This window comes from Meleagris gallopavo, chromosome 1, assembly GCF_905368555.1.
Source record: "Meleagris gallopavo chromosome 1, MGAL_WU_HG_1.1, whole genome shotgun sequence".
Classification (NCBI taxonomy): Eukaryota; Metazoa; Chordata; class Aves; order Galliformes; family Phasianidae; genus Meleagris; species Meleagris gallopavo.
The window spans coordinates 73,843,284-73,867,382 of NC_139404.1; the positions used below are offsets into that span (position 1 = coordinate 73,843,284).

Below are 24,099 nucleotides of genomic sequence, written 5' to 3' on the forward strand. Positions count from 1 at the left end.
TGATTTATTTGAATTTGGTTTCCTTCGAGTTCCAGTATCATTACTATGGCTACAATGGGACACATACATCTAGACCTGTAAGCTCCCTTGGATAGCTGTGCATCTCCAAAACACAATTTCATGGTGTTTAATAATTCTAACTGGATTCTTTTTTTTTGTTTTTATTTTTGTTGTTTGTTTAGTCTGAATTTTTGAGTCAGGTTGTAGGAAGGCTGTCTGGGAATTATACGGATATTGAAAGGGGCAAGAGTGGAATGTTTCCCCTCCTGTTTTTACCATGTATTTTATTGATTCTCCTGCCTTTAATTTTTACAGCTAGCACTGAAAAGGAAGAATTCCTGTTTGTGCATGTCTGTGTGGGAACATAGACGTGCACACATACTACTGATCACAGATTCATTTTAGTATATCTTTTCATTTATCATTCATTTATGTCATTTATCTGCCAGGTTACATTTTGTGAAAGAAAGATGTTCAGCAACAAGGTTTGTCATTTATTTTCTCTTCAGGAGTGTGTGTCTAAAATCGTACCTTATACGAGTGGCAATATTAGGATCCAGAACAACATTTAAGTATTCCAGATTCATCCCTTTGTCACTTGGTGCAAATAAACAGAGTCAAGGCCTGTTTTCTCACCCAACAGACTAATTGAGCACATATGTGTATGTCTAAATTGCCTTCTCCCCATAAAAGAGACTGTCTGTTTCTAGTTTGTATAGGAAACAGAGGTCAACAAATAACCTCTGCCTATTTAATTATTTGTAAGACAAGCTAGCTGGGACACTGCTAGCAATTAATCAATATCAGGAGTTGCAGGTCATAACTTGAGCCTATAGTTGTGTTCTGCTTTGTTTACTAGGGCAGCTGGCATAGTAGAAATTTGATTTACTACTTTTTCCTTCCAACTTCTACCAGCCTTCCCCATAACTCTGCCCCCTCCTTTTGCAAGGTCTCTGTTGATCTATTCTTCTCCTAGACATCAGCCAGGAATCCCATATGATTATGTCAGAGATGTGTTTTTGATGCAATGGCCATTGCTTGCACAGGCTGTGGGTTTGTGTGGGCCCGCTGGACTCCATTCACCGCCCAGGGAAAGGCAGAAGAGAAGAGGGCATTTAAACATTTTTCTGTGGAAGTTAGTTGCTGATCTGTGTTCTTTGGACAGGGGGAGACAGAAGCAGACTCTGCAATTTGCTTAGATCTCCCTCATTTTGAATTGTTAACACTAAAAGAAAAAAATATATATATATGATAAAAAAATATATATATGATTCAGCAAACTACTTAAGCACTCCAGTCACACTGTTGGTCAGCAGAGTACAAATGAGAGCTGTTTGCCAAGTTTATTCATTGCTAATGATGGAAGCAGCAGCAGACTTCAAAAAGGCCAATGAAACTAATAGGGATATTCACTTCAAATTACTACTGGGTTCAGCTATTAGACAATTTGGAAATAGTCACAGGAAAGTCCCGAAGGAGGAAGATTATCTGAGCTGTCAGTTCCTAGATGGACAGAGATAATATAGGAAAGGACACTATAGTAGTTATAGCACTTCCTGTAACAGTGATTACTAATATCTCATTTTGCCCAAAAGGTAAATAGCCTCAGTTGTACAAAACAAACTGGTATATACAGTAAAGATCTCATCATCAGACACTCTTAATCAGACATCCGGAATACTTGCACTTACTGTTGGGCATGGTTCACAGCTGAATTTTGTACATGTGAGACTGTACCTCCGAGAAGACACTGACTGGAGAGAGCAGATGCATGTTGTGCATTGATCCACCATCATGCGTTGCCATGGCTGAAACATTAGGAATGGCTTGTAAAGTCAGAATCTGTCTCTTGAGCAAAACTCAAATGAGCAATTTTATCTGTGTTAACTATCTTTCATTAAGCAAAGTTCTTCAATTGTTTGCAAGAGAAAGCAAAATTTATGCCCTCACTTTCCAGAGATCCAAATTTTACATCTATAATCCCCCAACAAGCAGCAAAGCAGAAGCCTATTTTTCTAGTAAATCATTTAGAATTCTGTAACTTCCAAAACACATTGTTATTACTTCCTTAATTATAGAGCTAGCAAGGAAGAAAGGTATCTCTGAAAACAGTAAGAAAAATTTTGTCATGAGTTGTCCTTACTATATGTTAGGTGGTTCCCACCAGTTCATTTTTCTCAAGTGCTGTGAATCAGTTCACCAACAATATTTTGTTCTTGAGCCATCACAGATAACCATTTATGAAAGAAAATTACTTGTTATTGTTTCTATACATTAAAAAAAAAAAAAAAAAAAACCTACTTAGAAACCCTGGAGGCTTAAAGTTTTAAAATTGGCAAGAGTAGAAGGAGAAAAACAAACAAACAAAAAGCAATTACTGAATGATGCACTGGACTCCCTCACAGTTACTAGAAAATCAGTGACTGAACTGGCAGAGAACTTTTTTTGCAGCACTGTTTTCTTAATCCTATCACCTTTTTGAAAGCAAGCAAAAATGATGTTAAAACAGAGTGGAAAATGCTACACTACTAGATAGGAAAGAATAAATATGGAATTAACAACTGGATTAAAGAAATTCTAAATCCAAATTCTTTCTGCTTTTCATTTTAACCTCAAAATAATAAACTGCTTTGGCTAAATGGACAAAATTGGTGGAATGCATGAAAGACTACATAAAGAACATCTGAAAACTAATAAATAGACACCGAATATTGCATGACAAAAGCTTTGAGTAGGCTTCAAAATGAAATTTCACTGCTGACTTTTCAGAGAACAGGAATTTCCTTCGTCTCATACTACACGTAACCATAATTTCATTTTTTTATTACACACAAGTAAACATTTCTGGAACAAATGGAACAAAATTAAGAAGTTAGAGCAACTGTGTAAAGGTAATGGATTTAGGGGTAGTTCTGAGCCACATACCCACTGAAGAACAAATGTTTCGAATAAAGAATATTAATTACATTCTTTCGCTAGACCTCAGCACAACAGCTGTCTTTAGAGCTCAGTGGTTTTTAATAGAGCACCAACAAAAGAAATGACTTATTTTTGTTTTGTAGAGGTCTAGGAAAAAGATCCTCCATGAACATTATCATGGAGGTTGTAATTCTGATGAGAAGATACCAGTATTTTAATAATTTAGCTTGAAATTTCAGTATAAGATCCTTCACTTCTACCAATTTAACCTTCTATTACGAATATCTAGAGGGTTGAAAGAACTGAATAGATTCATACATGAAGACACGCAGGTGCGGAATGGCAAGCAAATGTACAAAACACATTGTTTTGTCTACTCTTAACATTGGAAAGGGTTTGGATATCAGAATGACAGTTCTGGTACAGAATTTATGGCCCCTAAAGGTAATTTGGTTCACTGATAATAGCACTGCTGAGCACTGTCACCGAGCACTTCCAGGGATAAAGCATCCTTCTCTCGGCAACTTGTTCCACCCTCTGAGTAAAAAATTTCTTCCTAATGTCTAACCTAAATCTCCTCTCTTTTACTGTAAAGCCATTACCCCTTGTCCTGTCACTATCAGACCATGTAAAATGTCGATCTTCCTCCTGTTTGCAAGCTCCCTTCAATTATTGGAAGGCAACAGTGAGGTCTCCCCAGAGCCATCTCTTCTCCAAGCTAAAAAAGCCCAAATCCCTCAACCTTTCTTCATAGGAGAGGTGTTCCAGCCCTTGGATCATCTTTTTGGCTCTAAACGTACTTAATTCAATTCCTCTAGATGTGAATGTTTACACAAAATTCCTTAGCAACACGAGGCTTTCATATCATGAAGAAAGGATCTACAAAACCACAACTGATATAACAATTGCTATGCTCATTGGATAGTTTCAAAATTCCAGTTTTATAGAAAAAGATAAGTAAAGGTGAGCTATCCAAAAATCACTGTTATGGGCAGAAATGAAGTGCATACTAGAAACATGTTAAAACAAAACACATAAAAATGGAGGAAGGATTTACTTTGATTCAAAGTTTCTATCACAGCTTAGTTTTATAATTTTTAGAGTGTTTAGCAATCAGCATGCAAATGGACTTTAATAATGATATTTTGTGAGCAAATGTAGCTTAGTATGACAGAACTGAGTGAAACAGTAGATTGATGTGACTTTTTCCCTTCATATAATATACATCTATAATATGTTTTCTTGGCTAGTATAGAATAAAATGTCAACATCTGCTAACCCAGTGCTTGTCAGTGCAAATAAAATAACATGCATAAAGCCAAGATCTATTCAGATCTCCTACAAAACTACAACTCAATAAATGCCTGAGAAAACAGATGAGTGATGCAGATAATCCTTCCAGTAACTACAAACACCTGCTTGTAATTCTGCAGTAAAGCCCACCACATTTTTAAGAACAGTGGAGTGAATATGATACACTGAATTACACAGATAACAACTGCAGTAAGTGACTCAAAACTTTGAACTATTCAATGAATGAGTTAATAGAGCAAAGTTTTTCCCTGATATAAAATGAAATCTGAAACCTATTATTAAAGGACACAGAATAAAGGGTTCGAAATCCTGGAAGTATAAACTTCTGTGAACAACACATCTTCCTTCCTGACCAGAGCTCTAAAACAGTCACTGAAGTAAGAAATAGACTAAGATAAAGTTGTGGTAACCCCAGCTGCTCAAAAAATTTCAGATATACAGCTAATTAGCTTAAAATAAGTAATTGAATGAAAAAAAAAAATGAAAATACGCATTAAACAAGTTTAATTTAAGATCCACAAAATAGTTTTAGCCTTTTTTTTTCCATTAAAATGCCCATTTTGTCTAGATAGCTTCCAAAATTAAAATCTCCACTCAAATTTCACACTCTTCTCTCCACTCTGAAAAAATGTTAGTAACTGTGTTGCTGAATGTTAGGTGCCTGATACAGTGCAAAAGAAAAGCACAGAAGTAATACAGCAGCTGGGGCCTACTTATACCCTCAAAATCTTTCACAGACTGTGTTTGATAAAATGGCTAATTTCAACAAGTCAAATAAAACATTTTAAAATCTGGATTTAAAAAAAAAAGTTTCTATAGAAGTCCAAATAGCAAACAAAAACAAATCATAATGCAATTGTGTCACATCATGAATTCATGATAATCTGTGAAATTTTATCAAGATAGGAATTTTTTTCAGTATTTGGCAAATTTAAAGATTTTATTTTTTATCTTCAAAATACTTAATAAGAGCTCTTAATAAGAGCTTTCTCAAAAATGTCTAATTTTGTACTTAAAATATTTTTAAATACTTGAAAACAGAATCAGGACTCTGACAAATCCAGTCAACATTTTGTTGGAAGAGAAAAAATTATCTGTTCATCAAATAACAGCACGCAATTGAAAAGATACCTTCTTTTTGCAACATAGAATTTTATTTATAAATTTATATCTACACAATCTATGACAGCAGATGTCAGGAGCTGACAATTGTACTGAATAATACTCTCTACAAGAAAGTTTTTTATGAAAAGCAGTTACTTTGTCTCTCAATATATTGTAGAGGAGACAAATAGAGGAATCAAAGAGAAAACAGTCTATTTCAGATTTAACAACTCTAAAGCCTTTCTTCCAGCATTCAGGTAGAAAGGCCATAGTTATTCCTTGAATCTAATTCTACATGGAAGTTATCTTTATATAGAATGATGGAGGTTTAATGGCTTAAGTTCTAACAAAATGAAGAACTTATACCTACTAAATATTTTTAAAAAATCCAAAATGGAAGCAATAAATGGAGAGAAGTGCTCTCTGCTCAAAAAAGCAAAGAGTTTTGCTCCTCGAGAGTCCAAAGAGATTTGGACTTTATCAATATACTTTATCAATAAATGAAAAAAAAAGAATGAATAGGTTAAAAGTTAGGTTAAATGAATAAAGGGCACCTGTTTCCCCCGGGGATGCTGAGAGAGCTATCTGACACCAGAGGTGATGCCAGAACATGGATTTAGGGAAATAATGGCCTATTGATAGTGTTCTCCAAAGATAAATTCAGCATAAATGAGATCAGACGCTTAACTACGATCCTTCCCACTGTCATGGACTGATAAAACACATCTTTAGCTATCCACTAAGTATGCAGTTGAGACAAAAACTTCCTCTGTGCTGAGATCAGCAGAGATTTTAAAATGGCACAGAAGACAAGCAGGAGCTTAGCTTTCATATTTCTGCTACTAGCCAAGAAGAGAGAGTCCTCCTTCCACACAGGTGGAACAAGAGTCTCTACCCTTTCTTAATTCTCTAGGTCGAATACAGGAAGCATTCCATTCCCTGAGGTTTGTAAGAACCACCTTAGAGATAGTCCATCACAGGCAATTTCCTGTGTGTATGGTAACCTGCAAGTCGTTACACAATGCAAATTAGCACAGTTTCTAAGCATTTTTTTTCCTTTCAAGATAAGAACACACGACTTTCCCTATTTTGCAGAGATGCTCACTGTCATACAAGAAAGTATGTGGCAGGGTCATGATCCGGATGTGCACATGTGGAACTCCTATGACTGCTTTTAGTACAGTGTCTCACTGGAAGGGATTCTGACTGAGAAAAGCTGCCTGTACACTTACATGTATTTGAGCAACTCTGTTTTCTTCAAAAGCTCGTTCAAATGAGCTAAACGTCTTATCACTACAGCAAATAAAAGGAAGCTTGCCTTACCCCAATAACAGTGCCATTCAAAGGACAACCATTCACGGGTACTGAAAGAGATGATAATATTGCATTTAAAGTGCTGTTACTTGGACTTAATAAAGCAGAAGTATATATTCTTTATTCATTAAAGTTCCAACTGAGAACATCTAAATCCAGATTCAGTGAAAATAAATACAATTTTACCCTCTTACATTATAATTTGAAAAGTAATAATCTGTCAGTTATACCGATCTCCACATCCAAACATCCCTTGCCTCCTAATATCCCTTGCTGAGCTTCTTGCTTTTTCTTTCCCTACCCTTTTCTTAAGTTTATTTATTATGCAGATTTTCCCCTCTGTTTCTATCCTCACATTCTCAGAAAACACACTCAAATGTTTTCAGCAAGTCACAACACTTATTTCTCTTCCTTCTTCCACTGAAGTTCTTTCCCATGAGGTTGTCCCAAATACCTGTCAATTACATGTGACTGAGAGTCCAACATGTGACTGTGTCCAAACAGCCAAATCTTTTGATATCTATTTTTGATGTAAGTATATGCTAGTAAGTGGCCACCACTACAACACTCAGAGATGTCCAGAAGGCTTAATGACTACATGGAAACTCCCTGTTCATAATGAGTAACAACTGCCTAGTACCTTTCTAGGTCAAAAGCGTGTCAAGACCTTGTAATAACTGCTTAACGACACAAGCTAGTGCTGTAATTTGCTGTTGAGACATAGCCTGGCACGTCTCTCTAAGTAGTAACAATAATAATTAATTCAAAAGGAACATTGCTTAGAAAGAGAAAATAATAGCAGCAGAAGCTACTATAGTCAATGTTTAAATCATGCAGGATAGCTTGAAATGACATTACACTTGCATAGGATACACTTTTGAAATTGCAGCTGTAAAACAGAGATTGGCACATGAGATGATTAACTTTTCACTGATTTCATTTATCATTTGTCATACATAATGCCTTACCACATCTGCATGAAGGACAGCAGTCTATTACTTGGTCACAGCGTAATTCAGTTCCATCTGGACAGTCAGGTACATCCATCTGAGAGCAGGACAGATTCTTTTTCTGCACAAAAACCTCATCATTCACTCGGACACACTCATTAATTATGCACCTATTGAAGGGGGATTGCCACTCTGTGCCAACCTGACAGGAAAGTATAAAAGGATTAAATATAGTCAGCAGTTTTTGTGTCACTAAACAAAGCGAAGGGCACCCCAGTCAAAGCACTAGTTTGCAGAATATATATCCACTGCTTTGGTAACAACCCCATCTTCACTAAGACCAAAAAAGGCTTTGACAATAAACTGTTGAGGAGAAAAAACTTGCAAATATAGGAGAGACTGTATCGTGTTGATGTCTCCTGCTGGTTATTATCATCCATGAGTCAGATAAAGCAGGTCACGGGAAGAGATAGCAACACCAGAAAGAAAATGCCCCCTAGTTCAGTGCCATGCAGAGTTGATTACTGCTTTGAGGCAGGATGCCTCCACTTTTCATTTCACTTCAAGAATAGTGATGTGAGAGGTTGGAACTAGGTGACCTTTAAGATCACTTTCAAGTCAAGCCATTCTGTGAGAATCAGACACCTCCAAGCAGTCAAACATCACTGCTCAGAAAGTTCCTGAATATTCTTCCTTCTCCTGTTTGTTAGACAGTTCATTCCTTGCTGACAACAGAGGAGATGAAGGAGTACGCAGCAAGAACAAGACAACAGAGTATAAGTATCTATAACTCCACTAACACAACAGAACCCAGTAATACACAGCAGGATGTGGGGAAAAAAAAAAAAAAAAAAAGGTCTTCTGAGGGTTTGATTTATGAAGCAGAAAATAATACTGATTCACATTATGAAATGTCTGGTGAAATCAGGGAAGAAGCAGACAGCAAAATGATACATTTACATTTTGAAAAGGACAGAATAAACTGAATAAACTGAAGGAATTTAAACATAAATGAAGAGAAAAAAGAGAAAAAATATTGGCCTAGTTATTTAGTGACGGATTGTCTGCAGAATATTCTCAATGGCTAGTTGCATGTATTTATTTCCCATTATTGGTCTTTTTGGAAAGGATACAAATAAATACTAAAGGAAGAAACACTTGAAAATAAGCTGTTATTTTGAACAAAGAAGTGTGCCTAGACAACTGCAGTCAGACCTGACATTCAGCCTTCATCTTCAGTAAACAGATGCAATTAATATTTCTATCCACATTCAGTTCCTGATATTCTGATATTTCAACTCACATGAAATGGGATATACTATTTGAAAAAAAAAAAAAAAAGAGATTTCTTCCTTAGAGCCTGAAATGGGATAGTGGGAGGGATTGCTTATTAAGGGAATAAAGTGAGTAAGCAACAAGCCCAGTACCTGCTGGCTTTCAGCATTGCCAACCTTACAAGAAAAATAACTTTGTTTCCTTCTGTGGAACACAAAATAATGCCAGGGAATTTGTTTTAGAAGAGGAAAACTATCCCAACTATCATTTCACCTCATATAAACGAGGATCTGCATCACCCCGAGACCAGAATGGTTGCTCTTCACAGGCAGTTTTCTGGCAGCGCCCACAGCACTCTCCGTCTTGAACAATATACTTATATCCCTGTGGGAAAAAAGAAAAACAGTGACTGATCAATGAAGAGAAAATGAGAAGAGAAAATGAAAACACAGAGCTAAAGGTTTAATGTTAGCAACTTTTTAAGGAAAGTATTTTAAAAGCAGAACTGTACACTGATATTACAAATAAGAAATCCACCACTCAGAAAACTATATGAATACAAATAATCCAGTTTGGAAGAAAAAAAAATGTCTGAGAATCACTACATGAAAATATCTGCTTTTACACATAACTGATACAAAAAAATGTGAGAATTATGTTTTTAAAAGTCTTTATTTGTATACATATACATATATGAATATAGCATTAATATTATACAAAAGAAAATACAAGATGAAAATTGTTCTAGTGGCATTTTGGGCATGAATTAGCATCCACAGTTCTCCAGCTCTGAGACTTCAAGGTTAGAATTCAGTCTGAGGTCTGAGTGCATTCAGATGGTTTTTAACATGCTGAAGCAGAGAGAAGGGGTAGGTCAGATATGAAGTCTGGGGATCAATTCTGACTGAGCACTGCACCATTTCATCTCTTGAACAACTAGCCAAGTATTCAAAGATGGGAGTATGCCAGTGAAATTAAGCAAGGAAAATTATTCTAATTAGAAAAAATATAATTAACAACTAGACAACCTCCATGGGGCAAAATATAACAATGCTGATTTCCATACAGATGTGAAAATGTTCTGACAGTGAAAATAGAGTTCATGGGAAAAATGTCAAAGAAAATAAGAATCATTCCAATTGTGGTCAACAACTTTGAGCTGAAATTACTTAAGTATTCCCAAGCACTACCTTTCTTCTGTAATAAGGTCAGAGTTTGAAGTAGATTTGTGGGTAATGTTTTGCTGTTGATCATTCTGTTTTATACAACATTTTAATGGCTAAATATGTATGTGGTTGCAGAACAACTCCAGCAGTGGGGCAACCCCAACATCTTTGGGCAGTTGGTTCCAGCACCTCTCTACCTTCTCAGTGAAAAATCTATCCTCTTTTAGTTTAAAAAAATTCCACCTTGTCCTGTCACTATCTACCTGTGTAAAAAGTTGATTTCCCTCCTCTTGTAAGTTCCCTTTAAGCACTGGAAGGCCACAACGAGCCTTCTCTTCTCCAAGCTGACGAAGTCCAGATCTCTCAGTCTGTCTTCATAGGAGAGGTGCTACAGCACTTTGATCACTCTCATGGCCCTCCTCTGGACCTGTTCCAAAAAGCTCTGCATCCTTCTTATACTGGGTATCCCAAGCCTGGATGTAGTACTCCAGATGGTGCCTCACAAGGGCAGAAAAAAGAGGGACAACATTTCCCTCACCCTGCTGGCAACCCTTCTTTTGATGCGGCCCAGGATACAGTTGGCCTTCCAGGCTGCTAGTGCACACTGCTAGCTCATGTTAAGTTTTTCATCTACCAGGACCTTTAAGTCCTTCTCCACATGGCTGCTTCTCTCAAGTAGCTCTTTTCTCAGTCTGTACACATACCCGAGATTGCCACAACCCCAGAGCAACACCTTGCACTTGGCTTTGATGAGCATGATCAGGTTCTCATGGGCCCACTTCTCAAACCTGTCCAGGCCTCCCTGGATGCCATCCCTTCGTTTTGTCCACACCACTCAGCTCAGTGTCATCTGCAAACTTGCTAAGGGTGCACTCGATCTCACTGTCACTGATAAAGATGTTAAAGAACACTGGTTAAAGAGCACAGAGCCTTGGGGGACACCACTTATCACCAGCCATTTTATTTTGATGTTCTCAAAAGAAATGTTTATCTAAGATGCTCCAGGAGAATAGCAAGGTACAGATATCACTTCTCCTAGTGACAGATGCAATAATTATGACAGTTACCTACTTGCTTTATCAAAATTTTGTGAGAATGATAGGAGATAGTAGAAAAAGTGACAGGACTGTGATACATATTAAAGCAAAACCACATTTTATTTGCAAATGAGAAGGCTATATTCACTGTTAATCTAAGCACCTCCTTCTATAGTGTTTCTGTATGTGCTAAAAGAATAGATCAGATTTGCATTTAATCTGGTCATATTCAGGAGAACAGCAGCACCATTCATTTATCACAATGATGGATTATTATGTATTATGTTGTTATGGATTTTTTATTGCTGTTTTTAGAGTATGTTTGTTTGTGGGTTAGTTTTTTTTTTTAATTCATAAGTAAAAATCTGTAAGCTGTTTTCACATAAGTCATGATATGGACAAAAATGACATTTCACAGCCTTAAAAAGCTGGTAATGGAATTAATAACAGGAAGCAGCAAGCAGTTTGAATATCAACCCAGCAATGATCCTTAATTAAATTAAAGACAATAACATTGTCTTTAATGCAAAGACAACATTCAATGTCATCTAATCTGAAATGAAAAATAAGCCTTAGGGTTAATTCTTATTGGGTTGCAGAAATCCTGTGGTCTTTGATATGTATATTCACTGAATTAGGAATAAGTTAAGGGAGAAAAAATCTGAGTTTTACAGTTTTTCCAAAATAGATGATTTTGGTCTTACCATTTTAATAATCTTATAAAGATGGTTTCTTGATGTTGATTGCTTATTTAAGATAAGCTTTTTTTGAGATTGCAATGCTCAAGACTGTAGCTCTGTATTAATTATATTTTATTAGAATAACAATTTACTAATAAAGTTACTGATAGAAGCCAAAATAAAGCCAGATATTTAAAATCTAGTAATTATAAACATTGCAATAGTAGAAATGGGTCTCTTCTAAAATGAAAATTAAAAGGATTCTCTTGCAAAAGCTGAAAACTGTCACAAATCATGGTTTTCACTGCACTCAGCATCCTGAAGTTTTCTGATCAAACTCTACATCTACAGGAAGAGCGGTAATTTTGGGAGATTTTTTTGTTTATTTATTTTGTTTGTTTTTTTAAATGAGTTCATTTTCTGCTCTGATCCTAGGCAGTTGAACAGCATTCAAGACACTGCAAAGAGAAACAGTGACCTATCAGACACCAGATCACTGAAAGCACTGATGATGCAAATCACAGCTGGAACATCTGCTGCTTGGTCAACTCATCAAATTTTACTGGGCTAATAAAACATATATCCAAAATAAAGATTTTAAAAACAACTTGAATGTTTGCATAGCATTAGCTAGCTCATCTTTGCTTCAGTACTTAGCTCATCTTTACTTCTGCTCTTAGGAAAAGAAGTTATCACCTCTTCTGGGCTTCACTTCATAGCTCAGAAGAGAAAACTTATGTGAGGAAAACTCTGGGCAGGAAAAGATTTGCAGAGAATACTCTGCCTCTCACATGTCCCAGTCCTTGCCAATCCACATGGGTACTGCACAACCCTTGTGAACTCACAGATCGTGAACACTTAATCATCAAGTTGGAAGGAGATTCTTCAGGTCAGATATGACCTGAATGAAATCGGCCACTGCCATCAAGAATTAACTAATTCTTTTATCTAATTAAGATTAATGAATTAATCTTAATTAATCTACATATATTCTGAAAGTTTTAGAAAAAGGCAAAATGTATTTGTGGTCTCCAGCATTCGCAGCTTAACTACTCTTCTGACCAAATGTCAGTGGGTATCGGGTGTAGGTTGTCACTGTGTGGCTAGGCAGCCATTTCTATTACTGATTTTATTTTATTATTGCATTTTATGCATACCTGAGCTGTATATTCCCACTGTCCTCACAGTCTGTCCCCTTACATGCTAATCACATGCAAGGACACGGAAATGCTTATGAATTATGGATAAAATGTTAAACATCACTCTAAGACATCATGTTAAATTTTACAGTGCTTTTTTAATTCCTTATTCTCCACATTATTTAAAGGTATGGAATGTTAAGGATATAAATTGGGTTATTTAAAGGCAGTATGAAAAACATTTTGAACTTTTCTTTGCACTAACCATGTCAGGGCCAAAGTTTCCTAGTCTACGATACTGGCAAGTATTGCTGGCTTCTAACCAATTCCTTTGACTCTTCTAGAATTCCTCTGCCAACTTTGTTTACTGAATATCTGTCTCCTCCTGATTAACAAAGCAACTCACAATTTTGAGGGCTTTCAAAAATAGATCACATCATTTTAAGGCATGTGGCAGATGTCTGAGCATAAGAAAGGCAACAGCATGTCTGTTATTACTGCTATAATTGACAGAGCTTAACAATAGACAGATCTAAAACATTCTCAAAAAATGAACTACACCTATAATTAAATCATCTCAAACTTTGGGCATTGTGAATACTTATTGTGCAAGTGAAGTAAATTATAGACACTTCAGGGTGCATTTCTATACCTGAAAGATAAAATTAGGTTAATTCTGATTTTCTTGTCAGCAGAATCTGATCCTGAAGCAATAATGCTAAAATATAGTCAGTAATACTCAGAACTCCTAAGTTCCACTTCCAAGATAATTCATTGCTACACTTACTTCCTATTTTTTTTTTTTGTTTTTAGTTTCTCTAAGATCACAGGTTTAAAAGCACTTTAGTTGCCATCAGTACTCTATCAGTGTAGAGCACTGATTGAAATGTTACTCACCCGAGAGCAGAATGTGTTACATATTTTGTCATGACATTCCATCATCTGAAATCCTGTAATATCATCTCTCATACTAGTACAAGAACATTCCTTACAACCATTTTTCCAGGTTTTCCCGATGGGGTAGACAATGTTGTTGTGCACACACACCTATTGAATGCAACAATTTATACATGAAAGAACACACTGCTATTGTGTAAAGATACACTTAGTTCTAAAAGGCTGTTTATTAACACATGAAACTTACCATAAGTTTTATGTCATATTTTAAAGCCACTAGATATGCTACAAATCTCAAAAATGAGATCATTCTGTTGAGGAAAGAAATATAAGTGCAGCCAAAGCTGCTATTTTAAAATGAATGAATTGGAGATTTTTATTTGCATTCAGAGGCAAATATAAACGCAGTTCAAGGCCTGACTAGGTTTCACTGGAATTATAATGGGACCCAATATTTAGAAATGGTAAACAATGAATCCTGTAGAAGATGTCTCTCACACACACAAAACTTTTGCCAGCTATCTCATCTGATATAAAAAGATACTATGGCAAGCTACATGTAGTCGTTCTCTTTTATCATCCTTAAATCATCACAGAAACCATAAAAGTAACATCATCTTTTATATTGCACTCTCTCTTAGTAAATTTTATAGTGTACTATTAAAGAGATGTGTCTGTTAATTTTATAGATAGAAATTGATTAAAGAAGGAACAAAATGACTTATGTAAGGTGTTGAACTACGTATGAGCAGAAAATAAAGCCTGCTTCTCCTGAGCTGCAAGACACTCTAGCCCTATGTTAAGCTGGTATGTAAGGTTGCTCCAGTGAACAGGTTTCACTGCCCTGAAATCTCTATTCTAAGCAACCTTATCTTAAATATTAATATACCATAATAACTTAATAAATGATTGGCAACATTAGGGAAAAAAAAGTATTTGAATGAATGAAACTTTAACCAAGCCAGATACTAATTTAGAAAAATAAAATAAAATTAGCAATATAGTTCCCATAAGATACAATGCCTCCTCAGACAAAGGTAATCAAAGAGCAGAAAAAGTCTGGGTCTGTGGTGATGTAAATATGTCAATAAAGTTAGTATATGATTGAAAATATAATATTCTAAAATTCAGTAATTGTACTGAGCCAAAAGTACACACCTATTATCCAGAAACAAACCAAAAATTTCAGAAAGACCTCTAAGACATCATACATAGTATATATGGATTTGATTCATATATACATGGATATAACATTTATATATATTATATTTATGGATTATATATATGTATAAATATATTTGAGCACGTATTATCATCTGAATTTCTCATAATCACAAAAATGAAGTGATTACATCTGAATAAAATTACTGTAATAAACATCTACAGTAGGTTCCAAGGGTGCATTTTTCTCACACACACAAATGAAAAATGCCTATGTATCACTTTCCAGTAGTCTGTTCGGGGTTTTGTTTATATCTATCTACCCACTGCCTTTGGTGCTTTCACCTCACACACAAAATATAATCTCATCTATGGACTTCTAGTTCATCTCCCTTACCATGTCTGGAATACAAGTAGTAGATATGCAGCCACAGTCATTGGTGAGAGATCTGGATAAATATCCAAGAGGACAGCTCACTGTTGAGTTACTGCAGCTGCAGGTACACTCATATTTGTCACAGCACTCTGTCTTCTTAACAGTCAGCTCCCGATGGGATGGGCAAAAAGGTCTTTGAACTAAACCACATGCTTCTCTGTTACAAGCTAGCAAAAAAAGATTAAGCAAATACAATTTCAGATCATTGCAAATGAACAGGACAGTTCTTAGACAGTAGGGCACTAATTGCTACCGCAGATTATTATACACCTCCTTAAAATAATAATAAATAAAACAAATACGGAAGACCCAGGTCAGAGATTGTACTGTAGATTCAGAAGCAGCTCCTATCTTGCCAAATATATATGTAGCTTCTCATATATACAAAAAGATTTATTAAACATACACAAATTTCAGAGCACATATATGGTGTTCACAGTTTCCTTAATTCAAATGTGAGTACACTTTTGAAAGTGTCAACAATAACTTTTTTCCAAGTCTGTGAAATCATTACATGGCCAATGGCTCCCAAATAAAACTTTTCACAGGGAAAATGCTGCGAATAAAAGTCACTGTCAGTGTTATTTAAATGCAGTGCTCCAACATTATTCAGTGCTATATATATATATATATATATATACACACACATCTTACCACATGTATAATTTGGTCTGCATTCTCCAGGGTTGGTCAGAGCAAGCTGTAGGCCAAACTCACAGTCAGGGACAGGAGGCAAATCACAAGAAACTAGATCACAGACTGAGAAGAGAAATTGAGAGTGTTTTAAAAATATGCCTGACTAGTTGATCTTCTAGAAAAGGTATACGCATATTCAGGTACATTCCCATTATGCTTGTTCCCTACACTCAATTGCTATCCTAAAATCTCATGCAAGTTAGTGTTCAGCAGGTCAGTGATCATTTTCAAAAATAGTTTAGGGAACAGTTCAAGTTTGGGTTATGAGGATTGAAGTTCTAACATACTTCGTGTTAAAAAAAAAAAAAAAACAGATCACAAAGAAATGCATACTTGAAAAAAAAAAAACATTTCTAATGTCACTTAGCAAAAAAAAAAACTTTGCTCTTATAGAATGGCAAAGTCAAGTTTGAAGTTTCCTCAGGACTTTTTTTTTTTTCATATAGATGATAATTCAGTCATTCAGTGGTTTAAAAAAAAAAACACTGTACTGTATAGTTTTGAATGATCTAGTAAAAACACGTACCAAGAAGATTCCAACAGCTTATGAGAACCTACCACACTCATACACAGGGCAGCACTGGTTAAGGTCCCTGCGCAGACGAGGAACTTCACAGGGGCCACACTGCACAGCTGGAGTGAGAATGAAACATCCACAAATTAAGTTTAGATAAGAACTAAAGCACTAGGTTAACAAAAATCTGTTTGAGACCAGTCGTACTCGGAGCTAAACTAACTTTTAGTAGTAGTGCAAGGTTGAAGAGTGCAGTTTACTTCTCTGTTGTCAAGACATGTACAGATCTTGCAAGGCTCACTGGAGGGAATCCATATTTCCATGTGCTGCAGGAAAAAAAAAAATTAAAAACCCAACCAAACAAAAAAACTGCATTGTTAGAATGAAACGTAGTATTATGATGACTAGCATACTAGTATATTAGCAATGGGAGTGGATAAGGGTGAGCAAAATTAATGAGGAAAACCAGAAGACTACACGAGGATTTAGTTGGTTGCTCTGTTAACAGTAGGAAACTGAGGAGATGCATCATTCTGAAATAATTGTAGTGTATGAGTTTAGCTAAACATGTAAAGAATGTGTGGATGAGATAAGGAATTACTATTTTTTTATGCACAAAAAATGCTCAGATGTTATAAATGCAATCTCAAGCTGTTGTGAAAGTAACAGTGGACTCTTTGGAACTATATGCCATGGTGGATGTTCAGTGATAATAATAGAAGAAATGATATTTTCGGAAATACATGGAAGTGGCTTCTTTCCCAAATTAGTTGTACTTATATATAAAGAAATAAACAGTATATATTTTTGTTTAAGAATCTGTGGTGTCTCATCACCTGATTTCCCATTCATTTGCAGGTTGGAAAAACACTATATAGCAAGCCCAAACCTGAAAGAATCACTCCTGTAATGACCACCAGCAGGTAATAAGCATACTAAGAAACTACCAGTGAAGTATATAATTATTCAACTACTCGTCTCTCTCATTAGAGAGAGGAAATCATTGATTTTAAAGATGTAGAGACTTATAAAGGGTTACCTACATTTAAAACCTATGACAATAGGTAGGTATGAATGAAAAGATGGGCTATAGGAAAATAAAGTTACTTCATACACTCAATCAGGGTTCTGGGTGATAACATGTAGAATCAGCTAGGATGCCATTAAGGGAAAAGGCGTCATCCAGAGAACTCCAAAGTGCATTTTAAAAAACCAGCTTGCTGAAACCCTCAGTAATAAAGAAAGGAAACATACTGTCATCTGTACCTCGCAATATCTATGTGATTTAAGCAATTACAGGAATCTGTAAAGACAAGTCAAATGGTATTTTATCTTCAAATGTTGAAAGCACAGCAAGATAAGAGGAGGCATGCCAGAACAAGACGACTGGAGATTTTCCTAAGATTAGGCACCAAATTGCAAATTAATACATAAGAAATCTATTTTAGTCAAGGAAAGCTTGCATTGATGTCTGCTAGAAAAGATCTACTGGAAAAGCCTTCTGCCATAGATTTCAATGGACTGAGTTAGAAAGCCCTGAGAAGGCAGCTGACAGAGAAAATCTACATTTACAGATGGTAATGTGGAAAGCACTTGGATATTTCATGACAGAAAAATAGAATCACAACTTGTACTCTAACTTTTTTTATCAGCCTCAATTTTCTCAACATAAGTGAGTCTCTTTCTAATACTAGATGAGATGACAAGAGATAGCATGGTGTTAGTAGAGCTCTTCTTAAAGGGTATTGGTACTGAGAATCCCATAAGCCCAAACACTACTTTGGATAGAGAAACGAACAGAGGAAAAGAGCATCAGGGGAAAAGAAAGGGACTAAGAAGATCACAACCTAACAACGGTTTCACTGCCTGAGGTGTTGCTCACATGGTTAGCCCTGCAATGGTGGAGATGCAAAAAAGCTGAGAGCTGATCCTCCTTTCCCAACGTAGTAACTGAAGCTAAATCTTGCTATTTGGGTACAGACTAGAGGTTTGGAGAGTTAAGACCCCATTAAGGGGTATGCAACAATTCATATGAGTTTCAGAACTTGCACATGAACAAGCAGATATCACCACAGTCATTATTCTCAAAATGTGCTATGAGCTTTTCTCCATGAGAGCTTGAAACAATTACTTAAACAGAAAATACACCTAATTGCCTGAGGATTTGGGGGCTTAAAGTATACCATAAAGATTTGAATCTATACATATAACATAGAGAATCATAATATTAAAGAATATTAAAGAAAACTCCACAATCTTAGTGGGAGTTGTGAACAACTGATCTATGTTTAGGGTAGGTTGTAATATACACTGAAATCTATTATTTTTTTCCTTCAACAAATAATATGATGAATTTTAGTTCCTCTTATTACAAAAATAAAACAAACTATTTTCTTCAATTTTTACCAGCTTTATATGCAGTATACAGATACAAAGATACTGTATATAAGAGAAAGATCAACAAAAGACCTACCACGATTACAGCTACGTGTACAGAGATACTGTAATTTTAAAATAAAAGCTAATATAAGCTACGTGTTGAATCCTTCAGAAAGAAAAAAAAAAATTAAAACATACTTTTTATTTTGGAAAATGTTATTTGGATAACACAGTTGTGGAATTTAAAAAAAAAATAATCATACTTTTCTTTGCAGACAAAATCAGTGTCTAAGGCCTGAGAGAAGTTTAAGGCTTTTAGGTCCCTTGTCCATCAGGTGGAAAGCCTCAAAATCTCTGTTTTGGAAATGCTCGCTCCCAGGCTGTGTTGCAACAGCACCAGCAGTTGATACTGAGGCACAGAGCTGGGCAGGCACAACTGGATTTCCCAATGCACAGAGGTCCTGACCAGTACAGGGATGCCAGCACATATCTTTCACTAAGTGCACTGTTTACCACTGCCCCAGCACCTATGAAAGGCAATTACACAAAACATAAACTCATTGAATGGCTTAGGTTGAAAGGGACTTTAAAGGCCATCTAGTTTCAACCTTCCCTTTAAGGACAGTATTTCCAACCACTAGATTAGTTGTGCAGGGCCACATCCAACCTGGCTTTGAATGCCTCCAAGGATGGGCATCCCTAACTTCTTCAGGCAATCTGTTCAAATGCCTCACCGCTCACTAAGTAAAGAACATATTCCCAATGTCTAAATTTGTTTCACTTGATCCCACTGTCTCTGTCACTGATAAAGATGTTAAAGAGCACAGGTCCTGGCATGGACCCCTGGGAGACACTGATTATCACCAGCCTCCACCTGAGTTTAGAGCCATTCACCACAATCCTCTGGCTGTGACTTTCCCACGAATTTCTTATCCACTAAAGAGTCCACCCTTCAAATTCACATCTCTCCAATTCAGAAATAAGGATATCAAGTGGGACTATGTCAAAGGCTTTGCACAAGTCCACGTAGACAACTTCATTTGACCTTCATTGGTCCACCAATGACCACACTGAATTGTAGAAGGCCACCCAATTGATCAGGCACATTTTCAGGTGAAGCTATGCTGGCTTGCATGGATCACATCTTTGTTTTGTGTTCCTTAACATCTCTTCCAGGAGGAAATAGACTATAAACACACAGAGAGACTTCTACACCAGAAAATCTATCTAACAAAAACAAATGTCTTCAACAGTATGCTCTGTGAGCATGATAAGAGGTAGTGATAAAATTGTAAGAACGTATAATCCATAAAATAGTGAAACTAAGGCCTTCTTAAAGTCCCATAAAAAACCTGAAGATTTAACCTGGCTGATTTTGATGAAAACTCTGAGTGGAGTAGCTTGGGTGAATAGGAAGAGCACCATACTCTCAACAGGGATGTAGGCAGGTGCTTGTGCACCCACTTGCATGATACAGCAAGAGAAATTAACAGTCTTCATTAACAGCCTGCTGAATGAAGAGTTCATCTTTCTAGAAGCTGGCTTATGCAATTCCTCCTCTTTTCCCTGTAGCCATCCCTTCACATAGATATGTTTCTGGATGTGTACAGTCCCAGCTGTGAGTTTTATATCCATACCAGCCAATTTCACATGAGGAAAGCTCATGGGTCTGATAGCTGTCTGATTATGATGAGCAGAGCTAGTAAATAAATTGTCCAAAGGGAAAAGTAGTTACACTTAGAGGACAGATTTATTTGCAAAAGTACAAACCACAATCACTTGTGAAGGCAACATGCAAAGTATACAGTTACCTGATGGTGTGTGCCATCTTCACTGATGCATTGTGTGCAAACTTCTTCATCAACACAGCTCTCATTGAAAACCACCTGCCCGTTTGGACAGAAGCAGCCCTCTGTGGGATAATCTTTGCAGACACTGAGACTGGTACTATTCTCACAGGTCTTTATGCAAGCTTTGTGACAGTGATCATATATCAAATATGCAGGACACTTCATTGCTGGGGAAGACAAAAAAAAAAAATTCTTAGATATCTAAAATGCAGATTTCCTACTCCCACTTTCTTTAGAATTCTGTTGAGATTTTTGAAAGCCAATATCCTCTGCAGCCAATAACATCTTTGAAAACACATTTTTGGAATAACAGAACCTGCAATATAAAGTGTTTAAAGGCATATGCTTAAGTTGCAGCCCACAGAAAAATCATGAAGCCACTATTTTAGACTGCATGAATCAACACAGCACAACTTACCCCAGTAATGATACAACAGTTTGCATGAGCTGAACATATTGTGTAACTTTGTTTTCAACACTGGACCATCTTTACACGCATTAGAGAAATGCTGATAACAGCTCAGGGTTAGGACATAACCAGGACAGACAACAGCACTGAATAGATTTTGACAACTTGATCAGCAGTAGTGCCCCCAAGAAAGTAAAGAAAGCTAGTGAACAGAATTGTTTGGTACTACAGTACCGAATCTGTTGGATACCTGCATCTCATGAACTGAACTGCCCTAAATGAAGGAAAGTTGCACTCCTCTTGCTGAAGCCACTTCATAAAAATTTGGCTGATGAATTCAGAAGAGTTAATTTCTCAAAATCATAAAACTAAGATAATTGATAGCAATTTGAGAAACATATGGATATTGCTTGCATACTGTGTACTCCTTTGTCTGGTTTATTTTTCTCTACATCTTCAATTAAGAAAAATGTTCTTATTCCTTATTTCCTAGTTTGTTACTTTCCAAATATTTATAAAACCTTTTTAAAATTCCTCTAGCAAAAAATGCTGAAATAAAATTACTGAACAAAGGCCTGAGTCCCAACTCAGCAAGCATTCATCAGATACACTGTATATATACATGTACATCTCTTACCTTAAGCAAAAAAAAAAAAAAAAAAAAAAAAAAGCCTTTAAAAATGAAGCTTTTCTGTTACAAAAAATGCTAAATTCAATTATTTCTGGTGCGTTGGAGTATATGGTTTTACTTTACCAGGCACAACAGTCCAGCATGCACAGAGGAACTTGGAAACCACAGTTGTTGAAGAGTTCAATTCCATTACTAAATGTTTTGGTTGGATTCTGCATAAAATATAAGAAGTCTGTTCACGTAAAATAGGAAAAATTGCCTGCTTAAAAACTGGTAGTACTAGCTACAGAAACTATTCTGCATTAAAAAAAAAAAAAAAAAGATTCCAAAAAGTTCTGCAAAGGCAACTACAGTAAGAATCATAGAATTGTTTGTGTTGGAAGTGACCTTTAAAGATCATCTATTCCAACGCTTCTGCAGTGAACAGGGACATCTACAGCTAGATCGGAGCCCCATCCTTAAATATATTCAGGGATGGGGCATCCACCACCTCCCTGGGCAATCTGTTCCAGTACTTCACTATACTTATGGTAAGAAAAATACATCCTCATATCAACTGTAAGCAGTGATGGATGCTGCCTGCAATAGTCTCACTTCAGGTCTAATAAATACATATCAAAGTACATCCACAGCACCTGTTAGAGTAGCACACCATCTACATATTTATTTGTGTCAACACACAGGCTTTCATCTTGCTTACCTACCAGTAGCCCTAGAGCAAAACTAATAAACCTCTGCACAAAATCAGATTAATTTATTTTAAAGTTTAATGTTGATACTCATCAGTGTAGAACCTGGACAGCTCAAAAGCAAAACTAGTGTCAATGCTATATAACCTCTAACATACTTTATGCAACTTAGCATGTAGTTGTGTTTTGCAAACAAATAAAGCTAGTTCTTGAGAGCTCCTGTGCTGAACTGACCTCTAGCCTTGGGGCACATGGGAGTACAGTGCACGTAAGTAGCGTCAAGACATGGGATAAAAATCATCAATATCTGGAAAATCATTTGTAAACATTCTTTCATCCTAATGGCACAGTAATAACCAGATGATTGTAGAAGGTCATCTCAGACATCACTGTGCTTCTGTTCTGGAAATCTGGTCAGGTCCTGCATGACTCACATGTTGCTGTGCATTTTGTATGGAAAATTCTGCTATAGACAAGTAAAGTGAGGAGAAGTTAAGCATTGCCCACTGACAACCTCATAAAATTGTATTTCAACAAGCCACTCACTCCAGCAAGCTATTTCAGTGTTTCTTGATTCTGTGTAAAAAAAAAAAAAAAAAAAAAAAAAAAAAAAAAAAAAAAAAAGACTGGATACTAGAAGAAAGGAAAAATAAGGCTGAAAATCTAATGATTAGAAGAGTAATTCTTCTGCCAAATGAGCTTCAAATCATTTCATTCAACTCAAATTATAACCTATGTGAGGATATTATAATCATGCTTCGATACTGTATTCTGAGCTGACTCCATTAAAACATAATTTCTTCCTTCAAACAGGGAAAAGAACAGTTAAAAGAAAAAAAAAAAAAACATCTGTGAAAAGTCGCCAGTTTTCTATAAACCCATGAAATCACATTTCAAAGAGACATGGCTATTTTATCTTTGAATTACAGTAGCCATTCCTAGTAGATATTCCTTCACAGAGGTCAAATAATCTGTGAGGCTCTACAGAAAGTTCAAGCTCATCAGAATAAAATAAACAATTATAAGTCCATAGTGAAAAATCTAGAGACTACAAAAATGACAGGGATTCTCTGGAAGGTGAAAAAGAAATAAACCAAGCTTCTCCAGAACCATGCCATTTTTATTAAATATGTAGTGTTTGAGAATTTAGGTTGCACTGTTTAATCATTAATGTACCCTGTACAACATCCTTGTAATTAGCAATTTTAATTTTACTTGAAGTAAAAAGATGATACTATTCTTAGGCCACTAACATCTTCTTTACACAAGTATCATTAAAATTGGCAATTCTTTGTCTATTCTGGTATATGCTGTATAAGAAAGATGGAAATTTGAAGGTTACAGAGCTATTAAAGTACTTGGACATCACAATTTGTAAAATCTTACAAAGCACTAAGTTTGGAAAATTACAGGCAATATTCTACTTGGTCGATATTTCAAACAGAGTTTTGTTTCTTAAAAGAACCAGTATGAAACAGTAATATGTTGTTCAATAACCTATTCTAGAAAGAGATTAGAGAAATTAATTGGATGTACGGG

General features: G+C 35.9%; 1 protein-coding gene across 1 annotated transcript in view; it reads right to left on the bottom strand.

Moving 5' to 3' along the window:
- The window catches only part of VWF (von Willebrand factor), a 131,616-nt gene that overhangs the window by 10,248 nt on the left and 97,269 nt on the right, over nt 1–24,099 (bottom strand). The window contains exons 38-47 of the mRNA XM_010716971.3: nt 20,793–20,998; nt 16,826–16,928; nt 16,647–16,721; nt 16,047–16,151; nt 15,354–15,559; nt 13,796–13,945; nt 9,150–9,260; nt 7,620–7,803; nt 6,661–6,701; nt 1,692–1,808 (exon numbers count right to left, since the gene is read on the bottom strand). Of these exons, the coding sequence (XP_010715273.2) occupies nt 1,692–1,808; nt 6,661–6,701; nt 7,620–7,803; nt 9,150–9,260; nt 13,796–13,945; nt 15,354–15,559; nt 16,047–16,151; nt 16,647–16,721; nt 16,826–16,928; nt 20,793–20,998 (1,298 nt within the window). The remainder of the gene's footprint in view (nt 1–1,691; nt 1,809–6,660; nt 6,702–7,619; nt 7,804–9,149; nt 9,261–13,795; nt 13,946–15,353; nt 15,560–16,046; nt 16,152–16,646; nt 16,722–16,825; nt 16,929–20,792; nt 20,999–24,099) is intronic.